At 50.1% G+C, this 9,967-nt stretch overlaps 2 protein-coding genes across 3 annotated transcripts; one reads left to right on the top strand and one right to left on the bottom strand.

Moving 5' to 3' along the window:
- The first annotated feature begins 1,404 nt into the window (after nucleotides 1-1,404).
- On the top strand, nucleotides 1,405-3,722 carry LOC125513787 (serine/threonine-protein kinase D6PKL1-like). Its single transcript, XM_048678979.1, has 2 exons — nucleotides 1,405-2,676; nucleotides 2,758-3,722. Exons 1-2 carry the CDS (start codon nucleotides 1,637-1,639, stop codon nucleotides 3,632-3,634), a joined length of 1,917 nt encoding a protein of 638 aa, XP_048534936.1. The 5' UTR covers nucleotides 1,405-1,636; the 3' UTR covers nucleotides 3,635-3,722.
- Nucleotides 3,723-3,936: 214 nt separating this feature from the next.
- Nucleotides 3,937-9,492, bottom strand: LOC125513793 (ABC transporter E family member 2-like). 2 transcript variants are annotated; one of them, XR_007286158.1, is made up of 12 exons: nucleotides 9,255-9,492; nucleotides 8,798-8,883; nucleotides 8,581-8,678; nucleotides 8,378-8,495; nucleotides 8,138-8,227; nucleotides 7,455-7,759; nucleotides 7,161-7,356; nucleotides 6,901-7,083; nucleotides 5,904-6,173; nucleotides 5,043-5,288; nucleotides 4,351-4,818; nucleotides 3,937-4,241 (listed from the first exon to the last, which is right to left on the bottom strand). XR_007286158.1 is itself a non-coding variant. In XM_048678999.1 (12 exons), exons 1-12 carry the CDS (start codon nucleotides 9,346-9,348, stop codon nucleotides 4,190-4,192), a joined length of 1,854 nt encoding a protein of 617 aa, XP_048534956.1. In that variant the 5' UTR covers nucleotides 9,349-9,492; the 3' UTR covers nucleotides 3,937-4,189. The 2 variants fall into 2 exon arrangements, 1 of the variants encoding a protein (XP_048534956.1); XM_048678999.1 differs by having other exon boundaries at nucleotides 4,351-4,466.
- Between the last annotated feature and the right edge of the window lie 475 nt (nucleotides 9,493-9,967).

The following is a 9,967-nucleotide window of genomic DNA, read 5'->3' as shown; positions in this document are numbered from 1 at the left end:
GGACGTGTTTTTGACTAAAAACGATGCCAGACTAAGATAAAACTAGTCTACGACCAGCGCCGGCGGATATCCATTCCAAGTTCCGACGACATGGATACCCTTGACTAGTCTACTGACGACCGCAATGGATCTCTATTGTCGTCCCCATGTCCGGCAGCCGTGAGCCCAGAGGTATCTGCTTCAGTGCAAAGGGCGGCTCGCTTTCCCACCGCTCATCAGAGTGGAACCGCCGGCTGATGCTTCACGCGGAGGGGAAGGGTCCCTACGCTTCACGGATCAAAGTTGGTTTTTGGGTAGAGGGACGACGGTGGCCTGCCAGAGGGCAAGGCACCAACTGTGTACGCCGGCGTCGCTTCGGCGATGGCCTTCATGGGACCCAAGCGGGGGCGGCGGCCTCTCGTGTTCTATTTCTCCCCGATGATGGCGGCGGACGCGAACGTGTTGGCAGCTACCTCGTCGATGTTCGCGCAACCGGCTTCTTTCTCTGCTGGCAGGGCGTAGTTACGCGTGCGTTGGCGTCAGGTGGCGTGGTCGCATGCATGGGAGGGGCGTTACGACACAACGTCATTCATGGCAACCACAATGCCTGTTCCGCCGTGCTCCCCCCGTGCCGACCTGGAGCAACTCGCCACTCCTCGGCTCGTGACCAGTGGGCTCGACGGGCCATCCAGCCGACTTTTATGCCGGGGAACTTTTCTTCCTGCTCGCTGGATGCTATGGAGAAAATTGTTCGATGAGGAAATGGGGGCCGAAGATGTGGTGCGGTTCTTGCTCAGTGCCTGGCATCGTTTAAATAGCAGGCGGACGCGAGGAGCCAACCATCGTTGTGTTTAATGCCGGCCGGCTTGCGAACAGACGTGTGGCCGGAGTAGGTATCTCAGCACATGCGCGGGTTTAATGAAGAAAGGCGGGCAACTTGCAGCTATTTGAATGCGCGAGGAGGTGTGTTCAGTCGGACGGTGCCCTGGGCCAACGCGCTGCTTCAATGGCGGAGACAGTGAGAAGTCGTGTTTGCTCTGAGTCAACGTCAATGTGCAGCTGCCGCCGGACGAGAACGTGCGTGAGCGCGAGGAAGGAAGGGGTTTGGATGGTCAGAAGCGATTGTGGATGCTGTTTGGACTCACGTAAAGTCCTCACATTTGTCTCTAGTTTCTGGTTGTGAGAGAAATTATGTCCGGATTGATCTCTAGACTAATACAGACCAGTCCGAACTTACGGGACGGCTTTTTCGGGTGATTCGAGGGGTCGACGTTGGAGATGGCCTTACCGCCGGTACTCACCTTCTTTTATAACGGTAATAATACAAGAATGATGTTTTTTTTACATCAAATATAAGAAGGAAGTTCACTGCAAACAAAGCGGCAGAATCCAAGCGCGGAAGCAGCAGAGAAGGACTATACACCGCCCAGCCAGTACCACTATTACTACTACTGCCTCGCCCGCTCTGCCCTGCCATCATTGTCTCCGCAACACACAAGAGAGAGAAGGAGAAGAAGACGCGCTCTCCCCGCTACGAATTACGCGCGGCCCGGCAGTTGTGTGATTGTGTCCCCCTCCCCCAACCTCTTTTGTCATCCTCCCGTTACTACACCACACCACCTCCATTACTCGCAAGGACCAGGCCAAGGAGCGAGCGATGCAGTCATCTCGCCCTCCACCGCACGCCAAGCCGCCGAGGTCAGCCCCGGGCCACGCGCGCTCCCGCTCCCAGCTCGCGCAGGTGCGCCCGGATCCCGCCCACGACTTCGAGTTCCGCTTCGACTTCCTTCCCGACGCCTTCCGCTTCCACATGGACGCCGGCGCCAAGCCGGCGGCCGCGAAGGACAAGGAGGAGGTCCTTGCTGGGTTCGACAAGGTGAGGCTCAGCATTGCGTCCAGCGAGGAGGAGGAGGACGACGACGACGGGGCGCCGCCGAGGAGCTCCTTCTCCGGGGCCAGCCACCCGCCGGAGCCGGTCGACGAGATGGACCCCGTGCTCGTCGCCGTGGACCACGGGCGGGGCGACAAGAAGGCGCCGCCGCCGGCGGCGGCGGCCAAGCCGGTGATCGTGTGGGACGCGTCCCCGCCGGTGAGCGCCGCCGCGAGCCCGCACAGCAGCATGGGCGACAGCTCCTCCGGCGGCGGGGCGGTCACGACCACCTGCACCAGCATGGCGCCCAGCGGCACCGTCACGAGCCGGAGCGCCAAGACCAGCGTCAGCAGCAGCGCGGCCAGCGACTGGAGCAACGGCACGGCCGGCGCCGGCGGGAGCGGCGGCGCGGGCGGGAAGCCCCACAAGGGGGGCGACCCTAGGTGGAAGGCCGTCCTGGCGGCGCGCGCGCGGGACGGGCCCCTCGGGATGGGGGACTTCCGGCTGCTCCGCCGGCTCGGCTGCGGCGACATCGGGACGGTGTACCTCTCCGAGCTCAGCAAGGGCGGCGGCGGCGCGGCCAGGGCGCCGTGGTTCGCGATGAAGGTGATGGACAAGGCGTCGCTGGAGAGCCGCCGGAAGCTGAGCCGCGCGGAGACGGAGCGCGAGATCCTGCAGCTGCTGGACCACCCCTTCCTCCCCACCCTCTACGCCCACTTCGAGACCGACAAGTTCGCCTGCCTCGTCATGGAGTTCTGCCCCGGCGGCGACCTCCACGCCCTCCGCCAGCGCCAGCCCGGCAAGCTCTTCCCGGAGCACGCCGCAAGGTACGGTTTCGGTGCATCTTTGCAGCTAATCTGTGGAACAATTCTCGTTCCAAGCATCTGACATGGCTCTCTTTCGCTCAGGTTCTATGCCGCGGAGGTGCTCCTTGCGCTGGAGTACCTGCACATGCTCGGGGTGGTGTACCGCGACCTGAAGCCGGAGAACGTGCTCGTCAGGGACGACGGCCACGTCATGCTCTCCGACTTCGACCTCTCCCTCCGCTGCGCCGCCTCGACGACGCTGGTCCGGCCGTCGCTGCCCTGCAGCGCCTCCGGCCCCAACGGCGGCGCCTGCATCCAGCCCACGTGCTTCATGCCCAAGCTCTTCGGCGGCCGGAGCAGCAAGAAGAGCGCCTCCGCGGCCTCCAGATCGAAGAGCGGCGAGCAGCAGCAGGGCGCCATGCCGGAGCTCGTCGTGGAGCCGACCGGCGCGCGGTCCATGTCGTTCGTGGGCACGCACGAGTACCTGGCGCCGGAGATCATCAAGGGGGAGGGCCACGGCAGCGCGGTGGACTGGTGGACCTTCGGCGTGTTCCTGCACGAGCTCATGTACGGCAAGACGCCGTTCAAGGGGCAGACGAACCGGGCCACGCTGTTCAACGTCGTCGGCCAGCAGCTCCGGTTCCCGGAGGGCGGCCCGCCGACGAGCAGCGCCAGCAAGGACCTCATCAGGGGCCTGCTGGCCAAGGAGCCCCAGGGCCGGCTCGGCGTGAAGAGGGGGGCGGCCGAGATCAAGCAGCACCCCTTCTTCGAGGGTGTCAACTGGGCGCTCATCCGGTGCAGCACGCCGCCCGGCGTGCCCAGGCCCGTGGAGCCCATCGCCTTCGCAGCAATGCCGGCGAAGTCGGCGTCCATGGACAGGGTGGAGACGAATTACAACAGCAGCAAGAGGGTGCCAGCAGGGCCAGGGGCAGACCATGTGGAGTCTGGAGGGAAATTCCTCGACTTTGAGTTCTTTTAGTTAGGGAATTTGAGTTTTAGCCTGAAAATCTGAAACTGTATCACTTGTGTTCTTAACCTTAGATAATACAGTACTTGTTGTGGTCTGAGCTGCAGCTGTAGCTCCATAGTGTCAGTATTTGGCAATGACATACATGACCAGTTTTATTTAATCTTGTAGCTTTTCTGGGCTTGTCATGGGAATTTTCAAGTGAAATTCATGCATTCCAAAGACGCCAGATATTATTTCATGCAATGCTACTATGCAAATTCTTAAAAAGGACAAACCCAGTGCTAGAAGCGCCCAGGTCTGGCAAAGGATTATAAGAGGCAAACCTTGCCCCCCGGCAAATTCTTATACGACTTTTTTTGAAAATGGTAGGAAGATTGCGGGTTCAATGTTCACCAGGAAAACCCACTGCTTGTATTCCATACCTGAATACAAGCTATGGGGCAAAAAACCTGGTACAACCCTATTACAGAAAACACAGTAGTTTCATAAGTTCAAGCAACACCCAATTCTTCTTCAGAGAAAAGCCCAAGCAGTTCTCAGCTCGGTGCCGAGGCTTCGACACCATCAAACGTGTTGCTTCATCTCACAGCGTCCTGCAATGACTGTGGGCGAAGTCCTGAGACCAAAAAGGTCGATCGATTAATTAAAGGTAATAAAGAGCATACATGAATGGGCAGTACAATCATAATGCAGCCATGGTGCTTGACAGTGCTCGGATTCCTTACCGACAGAGCACTCCAGGTTCAGGAGGGGTTCTAAAGGTTGGGATTACTTCTTCTGGCGCAGGCTCCTTGATCCGATCCAACCTTGCAGCACTTCCTGCTTCCCTTTCTCTGCATTCCTTCACCAGATTCCATGGGAGGTTAACATGTTGCGCCTGCTGGCGGCGTTGGCATGTCTCCTTGCTCCGACGTCCCCCATGTTGTCTTGCTCCTCCAGACGTTCCAGTCGTCGCTCCCTTGCCGTGTCTCACCTCCCCCTTGGACAAATCCAGTTCAGTTTCTTCTCCAACAAGAAGCAGCCCAGGCAGAGTGTGTTGCAGTTGCAACGGTTCCAAAGTATCAACCGTGATGCCTATATCACAGGTAGTAGTAGGACCCTACAGACTTTTGTTCTTTGTCTTTCGTAGAGTCCAGCTTGTTTATCCGCGGCCTATAGTTGGTTGGGTCTCTTCTGAACGTGATGTCAAGTTGCTGCCACAAGATAATGTTGAACAAAAGAAAGAAAAATTAGTGGATGAGAACACCAAGTGAAGTTTTTTAGTATTCTGAAACGGAGGTAGCCACCAGATTACACTATGGAAAGATAAATGAACAAATAGATCCAAATTCAGAGTCAAAGTTAGGAAATAAGAAACCAACTTGAGCTGGTGCTGTTATTATAACTTTTGTTGACAACTCTGGCTAGCTGCACTTACCGATAGGAATTTATTCATCCCAGAGAGTAAAGTCTGAGGTGCATTAGCAGTACAGTCTACAGAAGGCCGTCCCTCGTAAACAATAACCTTGTCAGCTAAGTAGGTTGCCATGATGAAGTCATGCTCAACAACAAATGCGGTTTTCTTTGCATGAAAGATGAATCTTTTGATAACCTTTGAGGCAACAATGCGCTGCTCTGAATCAAGAGATGCACTTGGTTCATCGATCAGATAAATATCTGCAGGCTGAAGAACAACTTCGAAGTTAGGATCCACAAGCTGACAGTATTTACATTCTTAGTCTGAACAAACACATGCATATGTTTGACAGGATTGAAGCTCTGTGCACACAAGGACGAAGGACCAAGTGCTTTGTATCTGGTATATACTGAAAATCCCACTTAAGCAGAGGGAAGCACATATGGATTGTTGAACATGCATATAGTATCCAATATAGTAAAAGATTTTAAACGACACGGTAACAAAAGCAAAAGGGGAAAAAAAAGTACTGCCTCCTATCCATATTAATTGACGCATACTTTGTACAACTTCAGTACAAAATTGTACTAAGTGTGCGTCAATAAATATGGATCGGAGGGAGTACATAAAATACCTAAAAGGCAGACTCAGGCAAAGAGCAGTACATACTGATAGAGTAGGACATCAATTTTGCATATAATACAATAAGAAAAACAAAAGGCAAAAAGGACAGTAAGTATTAAATATGCAAAAATAATAATCCCTGAAGTCCTGAATCTTTTGAACACCACAGAACATGGAAACAATATATATGTTATTCTCTCATAAAGAAAATCTATTTTATAAAGCTATTAGAAAAGTTCAGGCAAAAGAAGGAAGTACCTTTCCAAGGCAAAGACATAATGCCACTCTTTGGCGTTCTCCACCCGATAAATTTGTAACTACCCGGTCCATGAGTTGCTCAATTTGTAGTGGTTTAATGACATCAGACCTAAATTGAGGATGAGTACATGATTCTGGTATTTTCTGATGAAGCAATTGACTCACTGTGCCCTGGAATTTTGTTTCAAGCTGCTGAGGCTTGTGGGACACATAAAATTTAGGAATTTCAATCTCAGCTCCTTCCACAGTATCTGGCTTCAGCCGCCCAGCCTGTACAGTCATAACAAACAATGAATACAAGATACCAGATGTCTAATATATTGGATGCAAATAGATTACTTCTTTTATCCAGATTAAAAATGCATAACTTAAGGAATCTTGTAAAACCTATAAAATCAGAAGACATCCAGTGCATCATCATCACGAGGACTAGTAAAACCTTAATTTTGACAAAAATGCACACTTTGCAGGAAGCTGACAGTAATAAAAGACACTTTTGACTTAGAAAATGTAGAAAAGAAAGTACAATGCATCAAACTGAGTTCAGAATCTGAACTAACAGAAAACTCAATTGTATCCATTATGTTTCCATCAGCACCAAATTCATGTTAGCGAAAAAACAGTAAATTTTGACACGGGTCATTTTTATACAAAACTTAGTGCTGATATGGCACTCTAGAACCAGAATCGTTGCATGCTTATAGTACTACTAGTAGACACTATGTATTGCCTTTGGAATTTAAACATTACTAGGAAACTCGCTGTAGTTTTCAGAAGAGGTAGAGAAAACACTTCACAGCACCAGACACCATTACTTATTACAACCTTGATATGGATCCTCATGGTAAATGCCATGAGGAAAAAAAATGATTTATATACAATTTATATTTCGACTGTTTTGTATTCATTCCAAGACTCTCAGTGACTTGAGCGATAAAAATGTTGACAGAGAGATCAGAGATGGGAGGTGATGAGGAAGGAGTGGAGATAGACATACCAGCATTTTGATGAACGTAGTTTTCCCTGTCCCGTTCTCACCAAGCATCACAACAATCTGAGAATCAGTGAATTCACCTTCCATGACAGTGAGCTTGAAATTTCCAATTGTTTTGCTCATGGTAGGGTACTTGTACCGCTGGTATGTCTCAATCTCTTCAGCATTTTCCTGGGCCTCAACAATCTGAAAGTTGGCACTAACATAAGAACAAACTTCATCCTGAAAAGGGTTCTCAATCATGTGTGCATATGTTAGCCTACCTTAAATGTAAGTGCTTCATCTCGAAACCGAAGATTTTCTGTTGGAACAAATCCAGCCAGGAAAACATTGATACCTTCTCGGACTGAAAATGGCAGCGTAACTACACCAAATGCTCCTGGTTTCCCATACGAACAGCAAATAAAATCGGACATGTAATCCAAGACACTCAAATCATGTTCCACAACGATTACATAGCTGAAAACAAAACCAGAACGTGAGCAGCTGATACTGAACTTCTAAAAGCTTATATTTCAGAGTATTGGAAGATAATCATGGTAACAAATATGCATTACCTGTTTGCTCTAAGCAAGGACCTAATGACTTGTGCAGCTTTAAGCCTCTGCTTGACATCAAGGTAAACTGATGGTTCGTCAAACATGTAAATGTCTGCACTTTGTGCAGCAGTGCCTGCTATGGCAAATCTCTGCAGCTCACCACCGGAAAGATCTTCTACATTCCGGTCCAGAACTTGGTTCAATTCAAGGTCAATGCACAATTGAGCTTTAACACCCCTCTGGTCTAACTTGTCAAGTAGTTGACCGACATTCCCTTGAACTGCTTTCGGAATGCTTTCAACGTCTTGACGCTTTATGATTGCCTAGAGAAGTAGAGTGGGATCAGAAATGTTCAATAGTGAAAACCACAGCACATAACCGTATACTGAAACAGACTGTCATAATATGCCATAATATGTGTCATGAAGTAACTAAGAGCACAGTAACAGCTCCAGGACCTCAACAATATTAGACTATGCACACTCCTATGGCTGAATGTATATAGGTGGAAGAGAACATTGCTACTAGCCTACTTCGATTGCATATTCGGGTGTACCGAAGATGCTTTATAACAATGTATATGATGGTACAGAACAGAAAAACAACACAGCAAGTGTGCTTTTATTGTAAAGAGGACATTGAGAGCTTCCTATATATGTGTCTCAGTGTCTGAACGACCTAACATAATGAGTAAAAAGCACCTTGAGATTATCCTCCAACAGACGCGTAAAGTAATTCTGAAGTTCAGACCCCCGGAAGTATGTAAGGATTTCCTGCCAGTCAGGCGGATTCTGCAAAACAAAAGAAGATACAAAGCTAAATAACAATCGCTTGCACAGTTCATAAAAGAAGGATGAAACAAAACAAACTTTTTATCCCAAAAGAAACCGAGGTGGTAGCAACACATGGAAAAGAAACAAGGTAGGAGACAGGGATTATACATCGAATTTCCCCAAATTAGGTTTCAACTTGCCACATAACACCTTAAGAGCTGTCGACTTTCCAATTCCATTGGCTCCAACAAGGCCCAAAACCTGGCCAGGTCTCGGAACAGGCAACCTGCAAGCACTAGATCATCAGCAATAATTCTGGATAAGGGCAGCTTCAAGCATAACAGACGACAGCAACCTTTCGAGCAAATTACCTGTGCAATTTGAAGGTATTTGGGCCATAGCGATGGGTGGTATCTTTATCCAAATCTTTTGGGAGGTTGATGATCTGAATGGCACCAAATGGGCATTTCTGAAGCAAGGAATGCAGACAGCACAAGTGCATAAGACAATTATATCAACAGTACATACACATAGGGAACCACACATTTTAACAGCTACATTGATCAAGCCTAATTACAAGGCATGTACCTTGACGCAAATACCACAACCAATGCACAGCTCTTCAGAGATGAACGCGGACTTGGACGCCGGAGTAACTTCAATACAATGCTTCCCTGCATAATAAACCACCATCTCACGACGTTGTCATAACAATCCAGTTGAAGGCAGGAAGATAGGTGGATTTACTTCACGGAGAATATAATCGTGTCAAAACAACTTAATATGCAGCAGCACAAGGCGCTCATATGAGATGCCCCGACGCCGGTGGGGTCGATCGTGGGGAATTTGATTCCCGAGCCGCCGGGGCGTAAACAAGTTGATTATGGCCAGCAAATTGAGAGCTCATAGAAATCGAGGCTGTGCCCAATTCGCCAACGAGCACGGGAAGGAGCGCATCGATCAGCGCCGGCCAAATCGAGACCACGACGCGAAGGGCGGATTTAGGGCTTTACACGAGAGAGAGTACGGGATGATGGGTCCTCACCGGTCTTGACGACGGGGCAGCTCTTCCTGCACTCCTGGCGGCACTTCTTGGGCTTGCACCTATCCTCGTTGATGATCGCGATTCGCGCCGCCATCTGGGATCGCGGTGGAGAGCCCCGGCGGCGGCAGCGGCGGCGTTCGACCGAGTTGGGGACGTACGCGGAGGCGGAGGCGGTCAGACCTTTCTGGCTTTTAGACCAGCTTCTGAAACGAGCACAGGAGTTTTACACGCGTGATCAGAGTCCGTTCAACAGACGCCTCTCCTCCTTTTTTTTTTGAAGGGCTCTCCTCCTTTATTTTACACGGGTGAAACAAGCACAAGAGTTTTACACACGTGATCAGTGACGCACGAACTGGTCAAGGCGGCTACTCCGGCCATCCTACCCCATAATTTTTTTTTTGAAAAACGATTGTAATAAGAGTTCATCTTTTTTTATAGATAACTGCTCCTTTATTCAGAGTTTAGAACATTTTTTTCGGGAAAAAAGGAATTCTCATTACTCAAGGAGACTTCTCAGCGAGAGCCAGGTTTACAACAAAATTCATCCCGACAGTAAGCCAGACTGCTGTGCGCGGAGTGCTACGGCCATAGGCGGCCAGCTCATGACTAATCCTGTTCTGCAGACGGCTACAAAGAGTAAAAGAGATCTCCCTAGCATCGCTTCGAGCCAACCTACGAATCTCCTCTATAAGTGCACAATGTGATGATCTATC

The sequence above is a fragment of the Triticum urartu genome, chromosome 1, assembly GCF_003073215.2.
Source record: "Triticum urartu cultivar G1812 chromosome 1, Tu2.1, whole genome shotgun sequence".
NCBI classification, from domain to species: domain Eukaryota; kingdom Viridiplantae; phylum Streptophyta; class Magnoliopsida; order Poales; family Poaceae; genus Triticum; species Triticum urartu.
This window is presented reverse-complemented; position numbering and strand designations above follow the sequence as displayed.

Excerpts from the sequence above, each read along its gene's own strand:
- LOC125513787 (XM_048678979.1), top strand. The coding sequence starts at position 1,637 with ATGCAGTCATCTCGCCCTCCACCGCACGCCAAGCCGCCGAGGTCAGCC. Across the intron at positions 2,677-2,757 it reads TTCCCGGAGCACGCCGCAAG|GTTCTATGCCGCGGAGGTGC; the intron begins GTACGGTTTCGG and ends TCTTTCGCTCAG.
- LOC125513793 (XM_048678999.1), bottom strand. The coding sequence starts at position 9,348 with ATGGCGGCGCGAATCGCGATCATCAACGAGGATAGGTGCAAGCCCAAG. Across the intron at positions 8,496-8,580 it reads AATACCTTCAAATTGCACAG|GTTGCCTGTTCCGAGACCTG; the intron begins GTAATTTGCTCG and ends TAGTGCTTGCAG. Across the intron at positions 7,760-8,137 it reads TGTTGGAGGATAATCTCAAG|GCAATCATAAAGCGTCAAGA; the intron begins GTGCTTTTTACT and ends CTACTTCTCTAG.